This window comes from Scyliorhinus torazame, chromosome 2, assembly GCF_047496885.1.
Source record: "Scyliorhinus torazame isolate Kashiwa2021f chromosome 2, sScyTor2.1, whole genome shotgun sequence".
Lineage (NCBI taxonomy): Eukaryota > Metazoa > Chordata > Chondrichthyes > Carcharhiniformes > Scyliorhinidae > Scyliorhinus > Scyliorhinus torazame.
The window spans coordinates 178563003-178590388 of NC_092708.1; the positions used below are offsets into that span (position 1 = coordinate 178563003).

The window sequence follows — 27386 nt, forward strand, 5'->3', positions numbered from 1 at the left end:
GCCCACCCGATGCACCTGGGACGGAGGGGGGGGGAGTCCGAGGTGTCGCGGTGTACCGGGACCTCCCCTACAGAGGGAGCCGGGACGGACCACACCACCTTCTCCTCCCTCGGGGTGCCCGATGGCCCCCAGGCCTCTACATGGGTGGGGGATGCGAACAGACTGGCCATCCGACGCGCCCCCGACATCTGGCGCTGCCAGTCCTGGAGGCCCGTGCTGGTATCGACAGAGGTCTGCAGGTTTGCAGCCATGGAGCCCAGGGGGTTGTCAAACCCTGTCTGTGACAGTGCGACGCCGGCTCGCACATGGCCACTGGCGCCGATGCCCTCAGCGATGGCCTGCTGAGACTGGGCCATGGCCTGCAGAGACTGGGCCATGGCCTGCAGAGACTGGGCCATGGCCTGCAGAGACTGGGCCATGGCCTGCAGAGACTGGGCCATGGCCTGCAGAGACTGGGCCATGGCCTGCAGAGACTGGGCTATGGCCTGCTGAGACTGGCCCATGGCCTGCTGAGACTGGGCTATGGCCTGCTGAGACTGGGCCATGGCCTGCAGAGACTGGGCTATGGCCTGCTGAGACTGGCCCATGGCCTGCTGAGACTGGGCTATGGCGTTGAGCGCCTCTGCCATCTGGCGCCGGCACTGGCTCATGGCCTCCTGTGAGAGGGCAGCCATTTCCTGGGCCACAGACGCCGCCTGCACGGAAGGCCCCAGGCCTCGCAAACCGTTCCCCATGTCTGACACCGTCGCACCCATTGCCTCCACCGCGGACGCCACCCGTGCGGTGTCAGCCTGGGTGGCACGCATGACCGGGACCACTCCCAGCTCCTGGACGCGGGTGGACTCCTCCACCTGCGACCGCAGCCGCCGCAAGCCACCCGTCACCCTATTCGCTCGTCTCCGTGTCGGTGGGTGCATCGGATCTATGTGTGGGTGTGGTAACTGCAGGAACCCGGGATCCATCTGGACGGCAGATGTTCGCTTGGCCTGGGCTGCCCTCCGACCGCCCGGTCCCTCTGCTGCTCCTACCTCCACCTGCTGTACCGGGACGGCTGTGTTGTGCGCACCAGTGAGTGTACCAGACGCCTCATCACTAAAGTGCCCAACCGTGGTGAGTGTTTCTGCGATGGTGGAGGGTGTTGGTGACAGCAGTGGCGTTGTGTCGTGCTCTTCGTCCCACTCTGACTCCATGGCACTTTGGGGTGGGGGTTCGTCTCCACCCATCCACTCTGAGTCACTGTCCGGTATTTCGTCTTCCCGGGTAGGGGTGTCCTGGGTAGTGCTGTCCCGGGTAGTGCTGTCCTGGGTAGTGCTGTCCCGGGTAGGGGTGCCCTGGGTAGTGGTGTCCCGGGTAGGGGTGTCCTGGGTAGTGGTGTCCTGGGTAGTGGTGTCCCGGGTAGGGGTGTCCCGGGTAGGGGTGTCCCGGGTAGGGGTGTCCTGGGTAGTGGTGTCCTGGGTAGTGGTGTCCCGGGTAGGGGTGTCCCGGGTAGGGGTGTCCTGGATAGTGGTGTCCTGGGTAGTGGTGTCCTGGCTCGGATGTGACGGGAGCCTGTGGCTGCCCCCCTCATCGCTGGGTGGTCGCTCCCGCACGTGACGGGGTGTCGTCTCCCTGTTGCTCCAGGTCTCTCCGTCTCCCGTGGTGTGCGAGGGGCATCCTGCGGGCGTCGCATGCTGGAGGGTCCGGGTCTCTCCGTCTCCCGTGGTGTACGAGGGGCATCCTGCGGGCGTCGCATGCTGGAGGGTCCGAGTCTCTCCGTCTCCCGTGGTGTGCGAGGGGCATCCTGCGGGCGTCGCATGCTGGAGGGTCCGGGTCTCTCCGTCTGCCATGGTGTGCGAGGGGCATCCTGCGGGCGTCGCATGCTGGAGGGTCCGGGTCTCTCCGTCTCCCGTGGTGTGCGAGGGGCATCCTGCGGGCGTCGCATGCTGGAGGGTGCGGGTCTCTCCGTCTCCTGTGGTCTCCGAGGGGCATCCTGCGGGCGGTGTGCATCTGCGGGGATGGGTGCCTGGACGTTTGGTCCTGCGATACACAATGAAGCATGCATGGTTAGACATCAGGCAGTGATCAGGTGATACGGGGGAGGGGGATATAGGGGAGGGGGGATATGGGGACGGGCTGTTGATGGCTCACTTGCTCGTGGGCCCCCGACCTCTGCATCAGCAACCTCCCGGTCCTCAGGTCCGCCAGCCAGTTCCAGGGCCCTTTCCTCGTGTACGGTCAGTGGCCTCTCATCTGCAGGCCCTCCTCCAGTCCTCACATGCTCCCTATTGTTGTGTGCGCGCTTCTCCTGTTGGGGGGGGGGGGGGGGGTGGCAGGGGTAAAAGGCAACAGTGTTAGGCAGGTATATGAATGCACACCATCGGTTGCGCGTGCATTGCAGAGGTTAAGGTTAGGGCTGGATTCACTTGGGGATATGGGGGATATGGGGAGGGGGGATATGGGGGAGGGAGGATATGGGGGGGGATATGGGGAGGGGGGATATGGGGGAGGGGGGATATGGGGGAGGGGGGATATGGGGAGGGGGGATATGGGGGAGGGGGGATATGGGGGAGGGGGGATATGGGGGAGGGGGGATATGGGGGAGGGGGATATGGGGGAGGGGGGATATGGGGGAGGGGGGATATGGGGGGGATATGGGGGAGGGGGGATATGGGGAGGGGGGATATGGGGGAGGGGGGATATGGGGGAGGGGGGGATATGGGGGAGGGGGGATATGGGGGAGGGGGGATATGGGGGAGGGGGGGATATGGGGGAGGGGGGATGTGGGGAGGCTCACCCTGCCTGCTCTGACGAGGTCGTTCACCTTCTTGTGGCACTGGGTGCCTGTCCGTGGTGTCAGGGCCACAGCGGTGACGGCCTCTGCCACATCCCTCCACAGACGCCGGCTGTGGCGTGGGGCAACTCTGTGGCCGTGCCCGGGATACATGGCGTCCCTCCTCTGCTCCACCGCGTCCAGGAGCGCCTCCACATCGCGTGACTCGAACCTCGGGGCTGAGCGACGGCCAGCCATCAAGTCGGGTGTTGCGGTCGGCTGTTCCGGTCGGGTGGGGGGGAGCTGCGCGGCCTTATGAGCCGTCACGCCGTGCAGCACGTATGACGCTGCACGGCGTGAACCACTGCGCAAGCGCGGATACCGTTACGTCGCTGCTAGCCCATTTCGGGCCGGAGACTATCGGCCCATTTTTATGACGTGACGCAAGTGGGATTTGCGCCGTTTTTTGCGCCGATCGGCGGACTTTCCGCCGATAATGGAGAATTTCGCCCATAATCTATAAATAGCAATAAACATTTAGGGGGCTGTTAAGCACAGAGCTAAATCGCTGGCTTTGAAAGCAGACCAAGGCAGGCCAGCAGCATGGTTCAATTCCCGTACCAGCCTCCCCAAACAGGCGCTGGAATGTGGCAACTAGGACCTTTTCACAGTAAGTTCATTTGAAGCCTACTTGTGACAATAAGCGATTTTCATTTCAAATTATAAAAATAATGGCTCTATACAGAGCAAAATGCGTCAAGAAAAGTTGAATCCAGTAATGAGTTAGCTGTGGGGGGGAATCGAGGGACTGCAACTGGTCTGATTGCAGCTGGCTACAGAGAGTTAAAATCAAAAAAGACGATCACTATTTAGTAGCATGTGGAGAATGTCTGTCCTGTGCTGGGGAGGTCCAGCCACACAACGTTTACTCTCCAGTGTGCACACAACATTGGGTTAGGCTGTATTAGCTTTTTAAAATTAGATTTAAAAAATCCTCCTGGGCCTTGGGCCTAGGCTCACAAATTTACAAAGGCCTCTCTAACCAAATAATAGCGAATTGCTAATACCCATAAGCAACATAAGCCATGACAAATCGAAGGAGAGGACAAAGTTGTGGGGGAATAAAATTAGTGTAAACAGCTCATCTTCTTCATATCAATTAATCTGTTATAAACCTCTACAAATCAGCAGTTCAATTTAATTAAGGACACCTCGTATAGAATTCCACAGCCTCGCCCGCTGGCAAGATTTTCCAGTCCCGTTGGTGAGATTTTCTAGTCCTGCCGATGTCAATGGACTTCTGAACGCGCAACACGTTTTCTGTCCCCATTCCTATCCCGACTGCCGTAACATTCCATCCAATGTTAATTTTCTCACACTTGTCTGTCTAGTGAACTACCCGTGAGGGCAATAAATAATGACTGAGATTGGCAAAAATAAAAATATCTCACCAGTGCCAACACATTGAGGAATTCTCGAGTGTCAAAGTGAAGCAGTGTTCTAATCTGAGGGTACAACTCTTCATCAGAAGCTACTTCAGTGGAATGCAAGCGGATCAGAAATTCGAAGACCTGTATATTCAAACCAAAATCACAAATGAGAAAACAAACTATCAAAGCTGGTTTAAATTAGCGTCATTGTAAAGCTGCACTTTCATGCAGGTGCTACACATTCTCAAACAAAGGTTTCAGGACTTTTACGGCACCCTGGGCGAGTACAAGGTCAATTCCAGCCCCACAGGCCCCGGAATCCAAACACAAGCGAATTAACCTATAATTTGTGTAAAGTTTATGAGATCTTTGGCCCAATGACTTACAGCCACCAGATTTGTAATTGAAACATAACAACTGTTGATTTACAACAATAACAGAGATAAGACATGCAAAAATAGAATAACAATGAGCTAATCTCCCCCCCCCCCCCCGTTTTACTGTCCCACCCTATACCCAAACACACTCAAGACAAACACACCCACAGGGAGGGGGAAGAGTAAAAATAATCAGAAATGGAAGATGGGTATCCTGACTTCGGATGTTGAAGTCGTTGCAGCAGCAGGCTGTCCTCTCGGGGCGTAGAGTAATTGGAACCACAGGTTAGAGCGCTAACTTGGATCTTCTGGCAGTTGCATTCAGTCAGAACTCCCAGCTATAAGATTCCCTCACAGTCTCAGGCCTGCCTAATTCTTATTTGTGTCCAACTCCACTAGAATGACTGCCAACCTTTCTGAGATAAGAACAGAGTTAACCACACAAGATTTTAAAAGGGTTTTTAAACTACTCTGCTTTCAACTGGTGGCTTGCCTGGATTTCCCCCTCAAACCCAGTTCTCAGCCTGGGTTTTACTCTTACTTGATTTCCAGCCTCACTAGAATGTCCTCCAGATTTACTATGGAGAAAAAGAGTCATCAACCAGCAGTTTGAGAGAGGTTTACCCTTTCAGGCAGAGAGAAACACATAATCGCCTCCTGCAGCTCTGAGTTCAATACAAAACTAAAACTGGAAACAGTCTCACAGAGGAAGGAAGATTCCAAAGAAAACCCTGACCAATCAGCACAATCTGTCGATAAGGCCTGCAATCTGAAACAGCCAAGTCCATCAAGATGTCTCATCATTGATATCAAACCAAACAGCAAAACCTGCTGGAGGTCCTTTTTTTTTAAATTATAGGTGAAGTCCATCTTAAAGGCATATGTCTCATTAACTGTCCAGGCACGAAAATTGAAATAGCAAAATAAGAGAAATGAAAAGGAAAAAACAAGGAACAAACAAGGACTAACAGGAGGTTCCTTACTGAACACAGAATTCCCATCCAAAAATAGAACATGGCATATTTTGCAGAAAGCCCAAACAAATGGTTTATCTATTACTGTTCTAAATGAAGTATTGAATACTTAGTAAATCTTGTACCACATTGCCAAACACAGTACCAAAAATAGCTAATTTTCCTGCTCACTATATACAGTCTTAGTTCAGTTTTGGTAGCAGTGGTGAAATTAGGCGATTCTAAATCACCTTGGGTAAAAGGTGTGTAACCGGTAAGGCGTGTTGCTAAACAGCTATCACAGTTACTAATTATTATTTGCTAGCATGACCATTTTTGTGCCCTAAAACCTGAAATTATAATCAATTACTTTAGCTTGCAGTCAGAAATTGCACCATTTTGTGTCCACCACTTCTTACAGGAAAGACATTACATTTAATGCCTGTGAGGCCAATCCAATCCGAAAGCAGGATGAAGTGCCCCAGTTAGTATGCAGTACTCAAATCTCATTCCTGACGCTGGAAACTAATGCATGTTAATTGTATATCAATTGTACTTAATTATATTCAGGTGGAGGGCCTTCATTGGGGTTTCATTTAAGCATATGTAGAGACACGGTGATGTGGTTGGGTTAGGAGGTGTAATGTTTCACTCAGTAAATATTTATAAGACTGAGCGAAGATTAGCTCTTGTACAATCTATCACCAACTGGCTTTCCAAGATTAAAATACATGTTCTTTTTATGTCAGCTGACTGATTTCACCCATTACTCTGAAGAAGACACTCAAATAAAATGCGGCATTAAATAGAACGTGAAACCAGGGAATGCCAGAAGATTGAATAGGAAAAATAAGTCCAGGGCTTTTTCTCAAAGACATATTGCAGTTAATTTTGAAAATATAGACCAGCTAACAAGTATTGTTGCTGAACGAATTTGATTAAAAATCATATGCCTTGAAGCCAAGTATACTACACACAGCTTGAAACCTTGGAGAGAGATCTCACAAACTAATTATCACAGTAAGCATGGGAAGCTAAAAAATATGGTTAAATGGGATGCAACAAACAGCCAGGTTGAAGTCTTAAGAATGGAAGAAAAACAAAGATAACAAAGTGACAAGGAAAACAGACATGTTTCCTGCACAGGGAATGTTTGACCTTAAAAAAATTTCCCTCGAACAATAACTAAAATAACAATATGATCACGACATCCCCAGCAAAGAATTTCAATTTATAGAAAAAACAGAAGTGTTGAATATAAACCAGAATTAACAGAAAAACATTAAAGTTGCTACAGTTAAAGTTGAAAATATAACTGTTCAGTAACATAGGCTCCATTTAATATTTAGCGTGCACCTTCCAAATATGCAAACTGAAGATAAAGGAGCTTCTGATTTCACATTTACAAATCACCCATTGAAGCTAATGCTGAGAACCTGACACTAGAAATGCATGTAGGATTATGCAGTCTGCAAATCAATTATTTTCTTGAGTACAGTCTTCCAACATTTAATTTTTCCACACTGCGCCCTCTTTGAATAGGTTGAGGCAATCTTTATGAAGTTTGAGCAATGCCTGCTCAAGCACCCATTTTCCATCCCTGAACGACAGTGAGATTCTATTATTAACATTGCCACAGCTGCAAAGCACTGAGAAATGGGAGTCATGAATCAGATTCCTCCATTATACTTCAGTATATTAATTTCAATTCATTTCTTCACTGAGCTGCTCCATGAGACGAGCAACTATATCTTGCCAGGAAGTACTGGTTACCACTGAGAAACAATAGAATGATTTTTAAAAATTCATTCATGGAAAGTGGCTGTCACTGCCTAAGCCAGTATTTATCGCCAAATCCTAATTGCCCTTGAGAAGGTGGCGGTGAGCTGCCCTCTTAACCCGCTGTAGTCCATCATAGTCATCACAATCTTTTCAGTCAGCCTACCTATTTATTGAGATTGCCAAGAGAAAGGATGTTATCTCCTAACTGTCAGTGTGTTTTGGGAGCAATGGGTTTTCCAGAGACATGTTATGTAAGATACAGATTTCATAGTGACTGCATTGCAACAAGGTTTACATATTTACAACAACCTTCTGAAGTTCAAAGTCTGTAGCTGTTTCAGTCACATGGGGGCCAATTAATATTGAGAGTGTACCCCATTTCCTACAAGTATACAGTGTAGCTAACAGAGGCAAAATGGGCCAGATGGGATCTTTCTGTGCTGTAGGATTCTATTTGAAAGAGTGACGCTTCCATAATTGGTGAGCCAGCAAACACTGGGGTTTCAGCGACCTCTTCAATTAATGATAAATTTCTGAGATCAAAAACACCACAGCGGACAGGATTGCCCAATGTAAAGGTTTTTGACAAACCTATTTCTCAGAAGTCATCAATTAATCAACATGGTGCCAATGAGGGCAGCACGGTGGCGCAGTGGGTTAGCCCAGCTGCCTCATGGCGCCGAGGTCACAGTTTCGATACCGGCTCTGGGTCACTGTCTGTGTGGAGTTTTCACATTCTCCACGTGTTTGCGTGGGTTTCGCCCCCACAACCCAAAGATGTGCAGGCTAGGTGGATTGGCCACGCTAAATTGCCCCTTAATGAAAAAAAACATGGTGCCAATTGTAGCCATCTAAAATGGCCTCCTGCAAAGGACCATGGGAATTGTGGTCAGCTTGGACACAGACAGGTACACAGCCTCTGTGTATTGTGCAAAGAAGCCAGACCTGATTGAAACTTGTATCCATTAAGAGTCAATCACCATTTCCCCCAGGACAATAGAGTTTGAATCAAGGAGTTACAACAGTAGCAGACAAACCGGCGCCACTTCCCCTTATTTGGAAAGGCCTACGTGCCTATAACAATGGTGGCTAGGACCCGCCCAGCCACCAAGGTATCCACCTCCTAATTGGCCAGGATCAATGAGGGTGATCGAAACCCTATCGATCTATTGTATCTGGAGTTAGGACCGCCCCAAAGGGGGCGAAAGTCCAGGGGGATAAGAAGAGCTGCAAACCAAAAGGACGGCCTCTTTTGGACCGGTCTGTATGCGACAAACTGGTATATCAACTAGCCAAGTTCAAGGACCCGCGATCGCTACCTGAAGGACGAGCCCAGCCGAGACGAATCTGCAGACTTCCAACCGATCCACGTGGACACAGATAAAGGCCTTATCTCGCACAGAGCCGGTTACCCCGAAGTTAAGTAAAAGTCATCTTAGTTATTAGGTATAGTTTAGTGCGTAATCACGTGTATTATTGCATGCGGTAATAAGTCTTGTGTTATTAATAAACTGTCTTTAAACTAATACATTAGTTGTGCGGTCATTTGGTGAATATAAGAAACAGCTTGTGATTCACATCAAAATATAGAAATTAACACAATGTATCTTTCCGAAAATGTAAGAGACACAGCTTTCAAAGGTAAGAAGAAAATGTATGATCCATGATGTGAATAATCGCACTTATTTGCAATCAGTATTGAGGGGGAAGCCACTTGGACATTTTGAAATGAACTGGGCAAATGCACCCTTTTCCCCCATGCAGCTAGTGGCCAATGCCCATCCAAATACCATTTCTTTACAATCCCAAGAACGTGCTTTCAATAGGCAGCCAACAGTTCGTCATTATCTGCCCACACCTCATAATATGGTCCTGGACAGTATTATGATCCCGGACCAGATTCCAACAGTGGCTAGGATACTGGACAGAAACCGTAATATTGTATTTTAACTTTGTAAGACTGAGGTCGCTCAAGGAGTGGTTACACGGGACTGGGATTGGGGGCCCCGATTGGGCTGGAGGAGCTGACCAAAGGGATAGGAAGCATGCAGGCGGAGAAGGCACCGGGGCCGGACGGTTTCCCGGTCGAATTCTATAAAAAATATATGGACCTGTTGGGCCCGTTGCTAGTCAGGACCTTCAATGAGGCAAGGGAGGGGGGGGCTTTGCCCCCGACGGTGTCCCGGACACTGATCTCCTTGATCCTGAAGGGGGACAAGGATCCCCTGCAGTGTGGGTCTTACAGACCGATTTCCTTGCTAAATGTAGATGCCAAGGTGCTGGCAAAGGTCTTAGCCACGAGGATTGAGGATTGTGTGCCGCAGATCATCCATGAAGACCAGACGGGGTTTGTGAAGGGGAGGCAGTTGAACGCGAATGGGCTTTTGAACGTTATCATGATGCCGGCGAGGGAGGGGGAGGCGGAGATAGTAGTGGCGATGGACACTGAGAAAGCCTTCAATAGGGTAGAGTGGGGGTACCTGTGGGAGGTGTGGAAGAGGTTCGGGTTTGGGGATGGGTTTGTCAGGTGGGTTAGGCTGTTGTATGAGGTCCCGATGGCGAGTGTGGCCACAAACAGGAGGAGGTCAGAGTACTTTCGGTTGCACCGAGGGGCGAGGCAGGGGTGTCGCCTGTCCCCCCTGCTCTTCGCACTGGCAATTGAACCCCCTGGCTATGGCACTGAGGGAGTCAAGGAACTGGAGGGGGTTGGTGCGGGGTGGGGAGGAGCATAAGGTGTCGCTATATGCGGACGACCTGCTGCTGTATGTGGCGAACCAGGTGGGGGGAATGCTGGAGGTAATGAGGATTCTGAGGGAATTCGGGGACTTTTCGGGGTACAAGCTCAACATGGGGAAGAGCAAGCAGTTCGTGGTTCACCCAGGGGACCAGGAGAGGGGGATTGGCGAGCTCCCACTAAAAAAGGCGGAGAGGAGCTTCAGGTATTTGGGGGTCCAGGTGGCCAGGAGCTGGGGGTCCCTGCATAGGCTTAATTTTACAAGGCTGGTGGAGCAAATGGAGGAGGAGTTCAAGAGGTGGGACGTGTTGCCGCTGTCCTTGGTGGGTAGCGTGCAGTCAATCAAAATGACGGTGCTCCCAAGGTTTTTGTTCCTGTTCCAGTGCCTCCCCGTGTTTATCCCGAAGGCATTTTTTCAGGCTGGTTAACAGGAGTATAATGGGGTTTGTGTGGGCGCGAGGGATTCAGAGGGTGAGAAGGGTGTTCCTGGAGCGGAGTAGAGATTGGGGGGGGACTGGCGCTGCCCAACCTCTGTATGTACTACTGGGCCGCCAATGCGACGATGGTGCGCAAGTGGGTGATGGAGGGGGAGGGGGATGCATGGAAGAGGCTGGAAACGGCATCTTGTGTGGGTACGAGTCTGGGGGCGCTGGCAACGGCGCCGCTGCCGTATCCCTCCAAGGAGGTATACCACGAGCCCGGTGGTGGCGGCTGCCCTCAAAATTTGGGGGCAGTGGAGGCGGCATAGGGGGGAAGTTGGGGCCTCGGCGTGGACCCCAATACCCCCCATGGAGAACAGGTGGAGGGTTTTCGGGGTGGCACAGGGCAGGGATACGAAAGTTGGGGGACCTGTTTGTGGACGGGAAGTTCGCGAGCCTGGGTGAGCTGGAGGAGAAGTACGGGCTCCCCCCGGGGAACACCTTCAGGTACTTACAGGTAAGGGCGTTTGCCAGATGGCAGGTGGTGGAATTCCCACGGCTACTGCCACACACAGTACAGGGCAGGGTGCTCTCGGGGGGGGGCGTGGGTAGGAGTGGGGAAGATCTCGGAAACTTACCAGGTGATGCAGGAGGAGGAGGAGGCCTCGGTGGTGGAGGTGAAAGGTAAGTGGGAGGAGGAGTTGGGAGAGGATATGGAGGAAGGGACGTGGGCAGATGCCCTCGGGAGGGTAAACTCTTCCTCATCATGCGCGAGGCTCAGTCTCATACAGTTTGTGCTGCACAGGGCACACATGACGGGGACAAGGATGAGCCGGTTCTTTGGGGGTGAGGACAGGTGTGTTAGGTGCTCAGGGAGCCCAGCAAATCACACCCACATGTTCTGGGCATGCCCAGTGCTGGAGGAATTTTGGAAGGGCGTAGCGAGGACAGTGTCGAGGGTGGTAGGATCCAGGGTCAAACTAGGCTGGATGCTCGCAATATTTGGGGTGGCAGAGGAGCCGGGAGTGCAGGAGGCGAAAGAGGCGGTATTCTGGCCTTTGCGTACCTGGTAGCCCGGCGAAGGATTCTTTTTCAGTGGAAGGATGCGAGGCCCCCAAGCGTGGAATCCTGGATCAGCGATATGGCGGGGTTCAATAAATTGGAGAGGGTGAAATTCCCCTTGAGAGGGTCGGTACAAGGGTTCTTTAGGCGGTGGCGACCGTTCTTAGACTTCCTGGCAGAACAGTAGACATTGGTCAATGGCAGCAGCAACTCGGGGGGTGGGGGGGGAGGTTTACTTTATTTTTGTTTTTGTTATTTACACTGAAGGGTCTGAGGGGGTGTATACACCTGTTGTGTTAAGTCGGGGTGTTAATGTTAATTTATTATTTATGTACAGGGGGGAGGGGGGTATGGAGGGTTGCTTTTCTAGACTGTGTTTTGTACTTAACCCTGTTGGGTTCTTTTTTCATTTTGTTATTGAAATTTTATGAAAACCTTAATAAAAATTATTTTTTTTAAAAAAGGAGTGGTTACACAAAGAAATAGGGATATGGTATGTTAAAACAAACTTTATTACTAATACAGTATCAAAATCTTTATCATAACAGAAAACGATTTACAATTACCTGTTAAAAAGTACTACTCAATACAGTGAATACAATATCTTTAATTACTATCTTTATTCACACTTAAACAACAACAAAAAAAAAAACACCTCAGCTCTCAATCCACTTTAACTACCAATGGCACATAGGAATTGGATTTCGGCGGGAGCGGTGAGCAAGGCATTTCTGGGAGGTAAGTTTTTCCTTTAAAAAACACTTACCTTCACAGGAGCAGGCTGTTGGATTTCGGCGGGACCGGTGCGCAAGGCATTTCTGGGAGGTAGGTTTTTCCTTTAAAAAAACACTTCTTTTCTGTTTTATTTTTTTCGACCCGCGGACTTCTGGGAAGGCACCCCCCCCCCCCCCCCCCCCCCAACCAATAAATTCTGTTGGAGAGGAAACCCGAGACAGTACACGTGTAGTGACTCCCACCCACCCTCCTCCTCTAACCTAATAATAAGATCCATTGGAGTGAGGTAAGTGCCATATTATATTATTATTATATTATATTATTAGCATTGCGCAGGTCAAGGAGACATAGCCGGAGTGAGAGAGATACTGACAGTGAGAATTTGGTAGTTTTGTGCAGTGAGGTAACCAGGAAAGGTAAGTGATTAATCTAATTGTGCTGTTTTTCAGTTAAAAGTGCAGGGTAGTGTCTGATTGGCTGAAGCTGCCCCCACCATAAACTTAAATTAAACTAATTAATTAATTAGTGATGGCTGGTCAGGTGATGTGCTTGAGCTGCTTGATGTGGGAGCTGGCAGATCCCATTGCGAGCTGCAGCGGCCACATCTGCAGTAAGTGTTGGCTGCTCGAAGAGCTCCGGCTCAGAGTTGATGAGCTGGAGTATGAGCTTCAAACACTGAGGCACATCCGGGAGGGGGAGACTTACCTGGACACGGTGTTTCAGGAGGCAGTCACACCTGTCAGAGTAAGTAGTTTAAATCCTGCCATTGGCCAGGGACAGCAGGGTGTGACTGCAAGTCAGGTAGGTAAAGGGAACCAGCAGTCAGGAACTCAGGAGCCTCAGCCCTTGACTCTGTCCAACAGGTATGAGGCACTTGCTCCGTGTGGATGGCGAACAGGGTTGCAGGAAGGATGAGTCAGCTGACCAAGGCACCATGGTTCAGCAGGCCATTCAAGGGGAGGGAGTAAATAGGCAAGTTGTAGTTGTAGGGGATTCTATTATCAGGGGGATAGATAGTATCATTTGTGAGCAGGATAAAGAGTCCCGCATGGCATGTTGCCTGCCCGGTGCTAGGGTGCGGGACATCTCTGACCGGCTTGAAAGGATACTGGAGAGGGAGGGGGAGGATCCAGTTGTTGTGGTCCATGTCGGTACCAACAACATAGGCAAGTCTAGGAAAGAGGACCTGTTTAGAGATTATAAAGAGCTAGGATTCAAATTAAAAAACAGGTCCTCAAGGGTCATAATCTCCGGATTACTGCCCGAGTCACGTGCAAATTGGCATAGGGAGGCAAGAATAAGGGAAGTTAACACATGGCTGAAAGAATGGTGTGGGAATGAGGGGTTCCTTTTCATGGGACACTGGCATCAGTTTTGGGACAGGGGGACCTATACCGTTGGGATGGTCTCCACCTGAACCGGGCTGGGACCAGTGTTCTGGCGATAAGAGTAAATAGGGTGGTCAATAGGACTTTAAACTAAAGATTGGGGGGGGAAGGGAAAGTCAGGGAACCAAGAGGTGAAGTAATCAGCGGGGAGCGTAGCTGCTTAGGAATACAAAAAAACACGAACAGACAAAACTCAAGGGTGGTTCGATTGTCCCCATCCCACAAAATATGACACAGTGTATGGAAAGGCTCAGTAAACCAAGGTCCACCACACTAAGAAAACAAAAAGTGACAGTCAATAGAGAATTAAAGGTGCTATATTTAAATGCGCGCAGTGTACGGAACAAGGTAGATGAGCTTGTGGCCCAGATTGTGACTGGCAGGTGTGATGTGGTAGGCATCACAGAGACATGGTTGCAGGGGGTTCAGGACTGGCATTTAAACATCCAGGGATTCACAACCTATCGAAAAGACAGAGAGGTGGGCAGAGGGGACGGGGTTGCCTTGTTAATTAGGAATGAAATTAAATCAATAGCACTAAACGACATAGGGTCAGATGATGTGGAGTCTGTGTGGGTAGAGTTGAGGAACCACAAAGGCAAAAAAACCATAATGGGAGTTATGTACAGGCCTCCGAACAGTGGTCAGGACCAGGGGCACAAAATGCACCACGAAATAGAAAGTGCATGTCAGAAAGGCGTCACAGTGATCATGGGGGACTTTAATATGCAGGTGGACTGGGTAAATAATACTGCCAGTGGACCCAAGGAAAGGGAATTCATTGAATGTTTACAGGAGGGCTTTTTGGAACAGCTTGTGATGGAGCCCACGAGGGAACAGGCCATTCTGGACTTAGTGTTATGTAATGAGCCAGACTTGATTAAAGATCTTAAAGTAAGGGAGCACTTAGGAGGCAGTGATCGTCATATGGTAGAATTCAATCTCCAATTTGAAAGAAAGAAGGTAGAATCAGATGTAAAGGTGTTACAGTTAAATAAAGGTAACTACAGGGGCATGAGGGAGGAACTGACGTAAATCGACTGGGAGCAGAGCCTAGTGGGAAAGACAATAGAACAGCAATGGCAGGAGTTTCTGGGAGTAATTGAGGACACAGTACAGAGGTTCATCCCAAAGAAAAGAATGGTTATCAGAGGGGGGATTAGGCAGCCGTGGCTGACAAAGGAAGTTAGGGAATGCATCAAAGCAAAAGAGAAAGCCTATAATGTGGCAAAGAGTAGTGGGAAGTTAGAAGATTGGGAAGGCTACAAAAACAAACAGAGGATAACAAAGAGAGAAATAAGGAAAGCGAGGATCAAATATGAAGGTAGGCTAGCCAGTAACATTAGGAATGATAGTAAAAGTTTCTTTAAATACATTAAAAACAAACGGGAGGCAAAAGTCGACATTGGGCCGCTCCAAAATAACGCTGGTAATTTTGTAATGGGAGACAAGGAAATAGCTGAGGAACTGAATATGTACTTTGCGTCAGTCTTCACAGTAGAAGACATGAGTAATATCCCAACAATTCCGGAGAGTCAGGGGGCAGAGTTGAATATGGTAGCCATCACAAAGGATAAAGTGCTAGAGAAACTAAGAGGTCTAAAAATTGATAAATCGCCGGGCCCAGGTGGGCTACATCCTAGAGTTCTAAAGGAGATAGCTGAAGAAATAGTGGAGGCGTTAGTTATGCTCTTTCAAAAGTCACTGGAGTCAGGGAAAGTCCCAGAGGATTGAAAAAATCGCTGTTGTAACGCCCCGTTCAAGAAGGGAACAAGGAAAAAGATGGAAAATTATAGGCCAATTAGCCTAACCTCGGTTGTTGGCAAGATTCTAGAATCCATTGTTAAGGATGAGGGGCGTCATTCTCCGACCCCCCAGCGGGTCGGAGAATGGCCATTGGCCGCCATGAATCCCGCACCCGTCGGTTACCGAAGTCTCCGGTACCGGATATTCGGCGGGGGCGGGAATCGGGCCACGCCGGTTGGCGGGCCCCCCGGCTCGATTCTCCGGCCCGGATGGGCCGAAGTCCCGCCGAGAAATTGCCTGTCCCGCCGGCGTAAATTAGAGTACGTATTTACCGGCGGGACAAGGCAGCGTGGGCGGGCTCCGGGGTCCTGGGGGGGGGGCGCGGGGCGATCTGACCCCAGGAGGTGCCCCCACGGTGGCCTGGCCCACGAACGGGGCCCACCGATCCGCGGGTGGGCCTGTGCTGTGGGGGCACTCTTTCCCTTCCGCCTCCGCAACAGCTCCACCATGGCGGAGGGGGAAGAGACTACCTCCACTGCGCATGCGTGGGAAACTGTCAGCGGCCGCTGACTCTCCCGCGCTTGCACGGCCCCGACATGTGATTTCCGCGCCAGCTGGCGGGGCAACAAAGGCCGTTTCCACCAGCCGGCAGGGCGGAAATCCCTCCGGCGCCGGCCTAGCCCCTCAATGTTGGGGCTCGGCCCCCAAAGATGCGGAGCATTCCGCACCTTTGGGGCGGCGCGATGCCCGTCTGATTGGCGCCGTTTTGGACGCCAGTCGGCGGACATCGCCCCATTTGGGGAGAATTTCACCCGGGATTTCTAAATTCTTGGAAGTGCAGGGTCGGATTAGGACAAGTCAGCATGGATTTAGTAAGGGGAGGTCGTGCCTGACAAACCTGTTAGAGTTCTTTGAAGAGATAACAAATAGGTTAGACCAAGGAGAGCCAATGGATGTTATCTATCTTGACTTCCAAAAGGCCTTTGATAAGGTGCCTCACGGGAGATTGCTGAGTAAAATAAGGGCCCATGGTATTCGAGGCAAGGTACTAACATGGATTGACGATTGGCTGTCAGGCAGAAGGCAGAGAGTTGGGATAAAAGGTTCTTTTTCGGAATGGCAACCGGTGATGAGTGGTGTCCCGCAGGGTTCAGTGTTGGGGCCACAGCTGTTCTCTTTATATATTAACGATCTAGATGACGGGGCTGAGGGCATTCTGGCTAAGTTTGCCGATGATACAAAGATAGGTGGAGGGGCAGGTAGTATGGAGGAGGTGGGGAGGCTGCAGAAAGATTTAGACAGTTTAGGAGAGTGTACTGTGAGCAATTTTGGGCCCCACACCTCAGGACGGACATACTGGCACTGGAGCGGGTCCAGCGGAGATTCACACGGATGATCCCAGGAATGGTAGGCCTAACATACGATGAACGTCTGAGGATCCTGGGATTATATTCATTGGCGTTTAGGAAGTTGAGAGGAGATCTAATAGAAACTTACAAGATCATGTATGGCTTAGATAGGGTGGATGTAGGAAAGTTGTTTCCATTAGCAGGGGAGACTAGGACCCGGGGGCACAGCCTTAGAATAAAAGGGAGTCACATTAGAACAGAGATGAGGAGAAATTTCTTCAGCCAGAGAGTGGTGGGTCTGTGGAATTCATTGCCACAGAGGGCGGTGGAGGCCGGGACGTTGACTGTCTTTAAGACAGAAGTTGATAAATTCTTGATTTCTCGAGGAATTAAGGGCTATGGAGTAAATGGAGTTGAAATCAGCCATGATTGAATGGTGGAGTGGACTCGATGGGCCGAATGGCCTTACTTCCACTCCTATGTCTTATGGTCTTATGGAATACTTGTTTTACAGAGATGTTCTTTGGGAAAGAAAGATCTTTCGCCTGTCAGACCCATACAGAAACTCTGGCTGTATGTCTTTCGAAGCTGTTTTTCAGCTTGTTTCAGCTCCCCTTTGTTCTCAGGCAGACCTGAACTGCTTTCTTAAAATGTCTGATACCTTAGCTCCACCCAGCAATGACATCATCCTACCAAGCTCAATACTAATTAACTCCCCAGGGAATCCCCTTAAGCAAAACAAAATTCCATGAACCCAAGCTTTTTTACAATGCTTTAGCTGCACCGTTGGCTTCCAAACCAAGATTCTTTTAAAACATGACTGCAGCAGTCAAACACACACTAACCCAGGCTTTTAACCCTTACTGCACCAAATATCTCTGATACAATATATTTAAAATTTCTATATACACCACAACACTTGCACTTCTGGAATACTAAGCAATTACTGAAATGTACGACTCTGTATTATTCTGGGAGGCCAGTCCATTGTGGTGGCACAGTGGTTAATACTGCTGCCTCACAGTTCCAGGGACACAGGTTCTATTCCAGCATTCCCTGCGTGGAGTTTCCATGTTCTCCCCGTATCTGTGTGAGTTTCCTCCAGGTGCTCCGGCTTCCTCCCACAGTCCAAAGATGTGCACGTTAGGTGGATTGGCCATACTAAATTGTCCCTTGGTGTCCAGGGATATGCAGGTTATGGAGATTGGCCATGTGTAAGGGTCCTTTTAGTTTCTTTCCTGTTTATTCCTTTATTTACCCTTCTTTTATTTTTGCTGTTACATTTTTGATCCATGTATGATTTATGGATGTGTGCCTTTAAGGCTGCCTATATCTTTAATTCAGCAAGAATGAAGCAGTGGCCTGTGCCTTTCATTCAAACAGAAGATTCCAGAAGGCTGTGCAGTTTTAGGCTGGTGGTCCAGATTGGCCGATATCAGTGATGACTCAATTTGATTAATTTGGCTGGAGGCCAATGAATTGGCTCAAAGGGATGTGCTCTGTCCGGTAACAAGTGATGATTGGATCTAATCCCCCTAGAATATTTTCATAGTCATAGTAAATTAAAATCCAATTAATTAAGTAAATTAATTAACTAGTTAAGGGAATTTGGTGCTCATCTTAAGGAGGTGCAGAGAAGCAGACCTGTGAGGGAGCCTCGGGAGCAATTACATCACAGCCAGCAGGTGAGTGATTGGCTTGTAACTGGTAAGTGATTTCTCTCTCTTTGACTTTCTCTTAGCTGTGTAGTGTAGTTCAAATTTAACTTCAGGTTTAAGTCATGGCAGGAGAGCTCAGACCCGTGTCATGCTCCTCTTGTGAGATGTGGCAAGTCAGGGACCCTTCTGGTGTCCCTGACTCCTTCATCTGCAAGAAGTGTGACCAACTGCAGCTCCTGTTAGACCGCTTGACGGCTCTGGAGCTGCGGATGGACTCACTTTGGAGCATCCGCGATGCTGAGGAAGTTGTGGATAGCACATTCAGTGAGTTGGTCACACCGCAGATTAAAATTACTGAGGCAGATAGGGAATGGGTGACCAACAGACAGAGGAAGAGTAGGAAGGCAGTGCAGGGATCCCCTGCGGTCATCTCCCTCCAAAACAGATTTACCGTTTTGGAAACTGTTGGGGGAGATGGCTCACCAGGGGAAGGTGGCAGCAGCCAGGTTCATGGCACCGTGGCTGGCTCTGCTGCACAGAAGGGCGGGAAAAAGAGTGGCAGAGCTATAGTGATAGGGGATTCAATTGTAAGGGGAATAGACAGGCGTTTCTGTGGACGCAAACGAGAATCCAGGTTGGTATGTTGCCTCCCTGGTGCAAGGGTCAAGGATGTCTCGGAGCGGCTGCAGGGCATTCTGGAGGGGGAGGGTGAACAGCCAGCTGTCGTGGTGCATATAGGGACCAACGATATAGGTAAAAAACGGGATGAGGTCCTACAAGCTGGAGTTAGGAGTTAAACTAAAAAGTAGGACCTCAAAGGTAGTAATCTCAGGATTTCTACCAGTGCCACGTGATAGTCAGAGTAGGAATGACAGGATAGCTAGGATGAATACGTGGCTTGAGAGATGGTGCAAGAGGGAGGGTTTCAAATTCCTGGGACATTGGGACCGGTTCTGGGGGAGGTGGGACCTGTACAAATCGGACGGTCTGCATCTGTGTGGGACCGGAACTCGGGGGTGTATTTGCTAGTGCAGTTGGGGAGGGTTTAAACGAATGTGGCAGGGGGATGGGAACCGATGTAGGAAGTCAGTGGGGACAGAAACAAAAGGCAGGAAGGGAGAGTGTGTAAAGCATGACCTGAGAAAGCAGGGCAGAGAGCAAGGAAGGTCTACATTAAACTGCATTTATTTCAATGCAAGGGGCCTGACGGGCAAAGCGGATGAACTCAGGGCTTGGACAGGCACATGGGACTGGGATATTATAGCTATGACTGAAACATGGCTAAGGGAGGGGCAGGACTGGCAGCTCAATGTTCTGGGGTACAGATGCTATAGAAAGGATAGAACAGGAGGTGAGAGAGGAGGGGGAGTGGCGTTTTTGATTAGGGAGAACATCACGGCAGTACTTAGAGGGGATATATCCGAGGGTTCACCCACTGAGTCTATATGGGTGGAACAGAAAAATAAGAAGGGAGAGATCACCTTGGTAGGACTGTACTACAGGCCCCCAAATAGTCAGCGGGAAATTGAGGAGCAAATATGTAAGGAAATTACAGATAGCTGCAAGAATAATAGGGTGGTAGTAGTAGGGGACTTTAACTTTCCCAACATTGACTGGGACAGCCAGAGCATTAGGGGCTTGGATGGAGGGAAATTTGTTGAGTGTATTCAGGAGGAATTTCTCATTCAGTATGTGGATGGACCAACTAGAGAGGGGGCAAAACTTGACCTCGTCTTGGGAAATAAGGAAGGGCAAGTGACAGAAGTGCTAGTGAGAGATCACTTTGGGACAAGTGATCATAACTCCATTAGTTTTAAGATAGCTATGGAGAATGATAGGTCTGGCCCAAGAGTTAAAATTCTTAATTGGGGCAAGGCCAGTTTTGATGATATCAGACAGGAACTTGCAGAGGTAGATTGGGGGAGACTGTTGGCGGGCAAATGGACGGCTGGTAAATGGGAGGCTTTTAAAAATGTGTTAACCAGGGTGCAGGGTAAGCACATTCCCTTTTAGAGTGAAGGGTAAGGCTGGTAGAAGTAGGGAACCCTGGATGACTCGAGATATTGAGACTCTGGTCAAAAAGAAGGAGGCATATGACGTACATAAGCAACTGGGATCAAGTGGATCCCTTGAAGGGTATAGAGATTGTCGAAATAGAGTTAAGAGGGAAATCAGGAGGGCAAAAAGGGGACATGAAATTGCTTTGGCAAATAATGCAAGGGAGAATCCAAAGAGATTCTACAAATACATAAAGGGGAAAAGAGTAACTCGGGACAGAGTAGGGCCTCTTAAGTATCAACAAGGGCATCTATATGCAGAGCCACAAGAGTTGGGTGAGATCCTGAATGAATATTTCTCATCGGTATTCACGGTGGAGAAAGGCATGGATGTTAGGAAACTAGGGGAAATAAATAGTGATGTCTTGAGAAGTGTGCATATTACAGAGGAGGAGGTGCTGGAAGTCTTAAAGCGCATCAAGGTAGATAAATCCCCGGGACCTGATGAAATGTATCCCAGGGTGTTGTGGGAGGCTAGGGAGGAAATTGCGGGTCCCCTAACAGAGATATTTGAATCATCGGCAGCCACAGGTAAGGTGCCTGAAGATTGGAGAGTGGCGAATGTTGTGCCCTTGTTTAAGAAGGGCAGCAGGGAAAAGCTTGGGAACTACAGACCGGTGAGCCTAACGTCTGTAGTAGGTAAGTTGCTAGAAGGTATTCTGAGAGACAGGATCTACAAGCATTTAGAGAGGCAAGGACTGATTCGGGGCAGTCAGCATAGCTTTGTGCGTGGAAAATCATGTCTCACAAATTTGATTGAGTTTTTTGAGGGGGTGACCAAGAAGGTAGATGAGGGCAGTGCAGTAGACGTTGTCTACATGGACTTTAGCAAAGCCTTTGACAAGGTACCGCATGGTAGGTTGTTGCAGAAGGTTAAAGCTCACGGGATCCAGGGTGAGGTTGCCAATTGGATTCAAAATTGGCTGGACGACAGAAGGCAGAGGGTGGTTGTAGAGGTTTGTTTTTCAAACTGGAGGCCTGTGACCAGTGGTGTGCCTCAGGGATCGGTGCTGGGTCCACTGTTATTTGTGATTTATATTAATGATTTGGATGAGAATTTAGGAGGCATGGTTAGTAAGTTTGCAGATGACACCAAGATTGGTGGCACAGTGGATAGTGAAGAAGGTTATCTAGGATTGCAACGGGATCTTGATCAATTAGGCCAGTGGGCCGACGAATGGCAGATGGAGTTTAATTTAGATAAATGAGAGGTGATGCATTTTGGCAGATCGAATCAGGCCAGGACCTACTCAGTTAATGGTATGGCGTTGGGGAGAGTTATAGAACAAAGAGATCTAGGAGTACAGGTTCATAGCTCCTTGAAGGTGGAGTCGCAGGTGGACAGGGTGGTGAAGAAGGCATTCGGCATGCTTGGTTTTATTGGTCAGAACATTGAATACAGGAGTTGGGACGGCTTGTTGAAGTTGTACAAGACACTGGTACGGCCACACTTGGAATACTGTGTGCAGTTCTGGTCACCCTATTATAGGAAGGATATTATTAAACTGAAAAGAGTGCAGAAAAGATTTACTCGGATGTTGCCGGGACTTGATGGTTTGAGTTATAAGGAGAGGCTGGATAGACTGGGACTTTTTTCCTTGGAGCGTAGGAGGCTTAGGGGTGATCTTATAGAGGTCTATAAAATAATGAGGGGCATAGATAAGGTAGATAGTCAACATCTTTTCCCAAAGGTAGGGGAGTCTAAAACTAGAGGGCATAGGTTTAAGGTGAGAGGGGAGAGATTCAGAAGGGCCCAGAGGGGCAATTTCTTCACTCAGAGGGTAGTGAGTGTCAGGAATGGGCTGCCAGAGGTAGTAGTAGAGGCGGGTACAATTGTGTCTTTTAAAAAAACATTTAGATAGTTACATGGGTAAGATGGGTATAGAGGGTTATGGGCCAAGTGCGGGCAACTGGGACTAGCTTAATGGTAAAAACTGGGCGGCATGGACTGGTTGGGCCGAAGGGCCTGTTTCCATGCTGTAAACTTCTATGATTCTATGATTCTAGTCATGCGGTTCCAGTTTGGTTTCTGACGGTCTGGATGGAGGGTTCTAACTAACTTTCTCCAAAAAGTTCCAACTAATCCTCTCCAGAAATCTACTGTTGGGCTGACTCTCGCTCCAGGAAGTCTGGGTTCATTCCCTTGAGACTGCAAAGGCTGGAAGTCAAACAACGAACTGGAAGCAAGATTTGATATGAAATAAAAGGTGTCTCCAAGAAAGTACAGGCATGAAGGGCCAGTTTCATTGGAACTAAAGTTTGTCTCCAGAAAGCCTGCTGCCTGTGATTACTGAATGAATGACTCTACAAAGAGGACTACTACCAGCTATAAACCAAAGACTTTAATCAGTGAGTATGCTGTGAAGATAACATGTTAAACAATCACCATTGGAAGAAAAGTCTCTCATCTTTAGACCTTCATCCTTATTATTTTTATCCCTTTCCACTCATCTGTGTCGGTCTGTCTTGGGTGTATGAGTAGAGGGTGGGACAGTTAAAGCAGGTAATAGGTATTAGCTTGTTGTTATCCAGTTGTATTTACTGCATAAATTATGATAGTTCTTGGTATAAATAAACAGTAATTGTGTTTCAAGATACAAACCTGCTGACTGTAACTACTGAGCAGCCATGGGCCAAAGACTTTGGGATTTTTTTTTCTTTTTAATTATTTTTATTCTCCTTTTTCACATTTTCTCCCAAATTTGCACCCACCAACAATCAACAATAAGCACTAACGAATATAATGTCAATCCCATGTCAACAACAACAATCCCATCCTCCCACGAATCCCCAAACTGCCCGCATGTTAAAATAAACAAATACCAAAAAGGAATCAGGAATCACCCATAGTCACCATTAACACATACAGTCCCCCCTCCAACCCTCCCACCGCCCCCCCCCACCCTCCCCCCAACTAATGTTCGATGTTTTCCAATTCTTGAAAGCGCATAATGAATAACGCCCATGAATTGTAGAAATCCTCCATCGTTGCATTCAGTTCAAACTTAACCTTCTCAAGAGTCAAGAATTCCAACAGGTCTCCCCACACTTTGGGAATTTAAAAAATAATTATTGGTTAATTCACTTGTGTTGGGACTCCGAAGCGCATGGGGCTCGAATTGACCATGCACCTGCCCAGGGTGGTGTAACGCATGCTAAATTGCCATTTTGTGCTCTGGGATGCGCAGGTTAGGTTACGTCGATAGGGTGGATGGGCGGAGGAGAGCTCTTTCGGAGGGTCGGTGCAGACTCAATGGGTCGACTGGCCTTCTTTTGCACTGTAGGGTCTCTATGAATTTGTGCATGTTCACATCTAGTACTCAGCTGAAAAACTGCCTGGGAAGCTCTATTAAATTTGAATCCCAAGTCTCAATTACATGGAGAAGTCGGGAACAGGGCAGTCACCTTCTAAGAGTAGCAAACAGAAAAAAAGTGACAGTAAGAAGTTTTACAACACCAGGTTAAAGTCCAACAGGTTTATTTGGAATCACAAGCTTTCGAAGAGTAGCTCCTTCATCAGGTGAGTGAAGAGGTAGGTTACACCATCACAGCATATGTAGACAAAGCCAATGATGCAAGATGATATTTTAAAAGCGAGTCTTTAGAGGTAATTAAGTCTTTACAGGTCCAGATGATGCAATTGGAGAATCATAGAATCTACAGTGCAGAAGGAGGCCATTCGGCAGCAGCCAGAGCAGTGGCACCACGGCTGGCTCTGATGTTCAGAAGGGGGGGTCAAAGCGCAGAAGAGCAATAGTAATAGGGGACTCTATCGTCAAAGGCACAGATAGACGCTTCTCTGGACGTGAAAGAGACTCCAGGATGGTATGTTGCCTGCCTGGTGCCAGGGTCCAGGATGTCTCCGAACGGGTAGAGGGCATCCTGAAGGGGGAGGGCAAACAGGCAGAGGTCGTTGTACATATTGATACTAACGACATAGGCAGGAAGGGGCATGAGGTCCTGCAGCGTTCAGGGAGCTAGGCAGAAAGTTAAAAGACAGGACCTCTCGGGTTGTAATCTCAGGATTACTCCCTGTGCCACATGCCAGTGAGGCTAGAAATAGGAAGATAGAGCAGCTAAACAAGTGGCTAAACAGCTGGTGTAGGACGGAGGGTTTACGTTATCTGGACCACTGGGAGCTCTTCCGGGGCGTGTGACCTATATAAGAAGGACGAGTTGCATCTAAACTGGAGAGGCATAAATATCCTGGCCGTTTGCAAATAAACTGGAGGTTTGCCAGTGTCACACGGGAGGGTTTAAACTAGTATGGCAGGGGGGTGGGCACGGGAGCAATAGGTCAGAAGGTGAGAGCATTGAGAGAGAACTAGGAAATAGGGACAGTGTGGCTCTGAGGCAGAGCAGACAGGAAGACGTTGCTGAACACAGCGGGTCTGGTGGCCTGAAGTGCATATGTTTTAATGCAAGAAGTATTACGCGTAAGGCAGATGAACTTAGAGCTTGGATTAGTACTTGGAACTATGATGTTGTTGCCATTACAGAGACCTGGTTGAGGGAAGGGCAGGATTGGCAGCTAAATGTTCCAGGATTTAGATGTTTCAGGCAGGATAGAGGGGGATGTAAAAAGGGTGGCGGAGTTGCGCTACTGGTTAGGGAGGATATCACAGCTGTACTACGGGAGGACACCTCAGAGTGCAGTGAGGCTACATGGGTAGAGATCAGGAATAAGAAGGGTGCAGTCACAATGTTGGGGGTTTACTACAGGCCTCCCAACAGCCAGCGGGAGATACAGGAGCAGATAGGTAGACAGATTTTGGAAAAGAGTAAAAACAACAGGGTTGTGGTGATGGGAGACTTCAACTTCCCCAATATTGACTGGGACTCACTTAGTGCCAGGGGCTTAGACGGGGCAGAGTTTGTAAGGAGCATCCAGGAGGGCTTCTTAAAACAATATGTAGACAGTCCAACTAGGGAAGGGGCAGTACTGGACCTGGTATTGGGGAATGAGCCCGGCCAGGTGGGAGAAGTTTCAGTAGGGGTGCATTTCGGGAACAGTGACCACAATTCAGTAAGTTTTAAAGTGCTGGTGGACAAGGATAAGAGTGATCCTAGGATGAATGTGCCAAATTGGGGGAAGGCTAATTATAACAATATTAGGCAGGAACTGAAGAACCTAGATTGGGGGCGGATGTTTGAGGGCAAATCAACATCTGACATGTGGGAGGCTTTCAAGTGGCAGTTGAAAGGAATTCAGGACCGGCATGTTCCTGTGAGGAAGAAAGATAAATACGGCAATTTTCGGGAACCTTGGATAACGAGAGATATTGTAGGCCTCGTCAAAAAGAAAAACGAGGCATTTGTCAGGGCTAAAAGGCTGGGAACAGACGAAGCCTGTGTGGAATATAAGGAAAGTAGGAAGGAACTTAAGCAAGGAGTCAGGAAGGCTAGAAGGGGTCACGAAAAGTCATTGGCAAATAGGGTAAAGGAAAATCCCAAGGCTTTTTACACGTACATAAAAAGCAAGAGGGTAGCCAGGGAAAGGGTTGGCCCACTGAAGGATAGGCAAGGGAATCTATGTGTGGAGCCAGAGGAAATGGGCGAGGTACTAAATGAATACTTTGCATCAGTATTCACCAAAGAGAAGGAATTGGTAGATGTTGAGTCTGGAGAAGGGTGTGTCGATAGCCTGGGTCACATTGAGATCCAAAAAGACGAGGTGTTGGGCGTCTTAAAAAATATTACGGTCGATAAGTCCCCAGGGCCTGATAGGATCTACCCCAGAATACTGAAGGAGGCTGGAAAGGAAATTGCTGAGGCCTTGACAGAAATCTTTGGATCCTCACTGTCTTCAGGTGATGTCCCGGAGGACTGGAGAATAGCCAATGTTGTTCCTCTGTTTAAGAAGGGTAGCAAGGATAATCCAGGGAACTATAGGCCGGTGAGCCTTACTTCAGTGGTAGGGAAGTTACTGCAGAGAATTCTTCGAGACAGGATCTACTTCCATTTGGAAGCAAATGGACGTATTAGTGAGAGGCAGCATGGTTTTGTGAAGGGGAGGTCATGTCTCACTAACTTGATAGAGTTTTTTGAGGAGGTCACAAAGATGATTGATGCAGGTAGGGCAGTGAGTGTTGTCTATATGGACTTCAGTAAGGCCTTTGACAAGGTCCCTCATGGTAGACTAGTACAAAAGGTGAAGTCACACGGGATCAGGGGTGAGCTGGCAAGGTGGATACAGAACTGGCTAGGTCATAGAAGGCAGTGAGTAGCAATGGAAGGATGCTTTTCTAATTGGAGGGCTGTGACCAGTGATGTTCCGCAGGGATCAGTGCTGGGACCTTTGCTGTTTGTAGTATATATAAATAATTTGGAGGAAAATGTAACTGGTCTGATTAGTAAGTTTGCAGACGACACAAAGGTTGGTGGAATTGCGGATAGCGGTGAGGACTTTCGGAGGATACAGCAGGATTTAGATTGTTTGGAGACTTGGGCGGAGAGATGGCAGATGGAGTTTAATCCGGACAAATGTGAGGTAATGCATTTTGGAAGGTCGAATGCAGGTAGGGAATAGACAGTGAATGGTAGAACCCTCAAGAGTATTGAAAGTCAGAGAGATCTAGGAGTACAGGTCCACAGGTCACTGAAAGGGGCAACACAGGTAGAGAAGGTAGTCAAGAAGGCATACGGCATGCTTGCCTTCATTGGCCGGGGCATTGAGTATAAGAATTGGCAAGTCATGTTGCAGCTGTATAGAACCTTAGTTAGGCCACACTTGGAGTACAGTGTTCAATTCTGGTCGCCACACTACCAGAAGGATGTGGAGGCTTTAGAGAGGGTGCAGAAGAGATTTACCAGAATGTTGCCTGGTATGGAGGGCATTAGCTATGAGGAGCGGTTGAATAAACTTGGTTTGTTCTCAGTGGAATGAAGGAGGTTGAGGGGCGACCTGATAGAGGTCTACAAAATTATGAGGGGCATAGACAGAGTGG

The 27386-nt window shown here is 48.8% G+C and overlaps 1 protein-coding gene across 3 annotated transcripts in view; it reads right to left on the bottom strand.

Annotated features, from left to right (window-relative positions):
* The window catches only part of vps8 (VPS8 subunit of CORVET complex), a 1010867-nt gene that overhangs the window by 743196 nt on the left and 240285 nt on the right, over positions 1-27386 (bottom strand). For all 3 annotated transcript variants that reach the window (XM_072480702.1, XM_072480693.1, XM_072480711.1), the window contains exon 26: positions 4201-4320. In XM_072480702.1, the coding sequence (XP_072336803.1) occupies positions 4201-4320 (120 nt within the window). The remainder of the gene's footprint in view (positions 1-4200; positions 4321-27386) is intronic.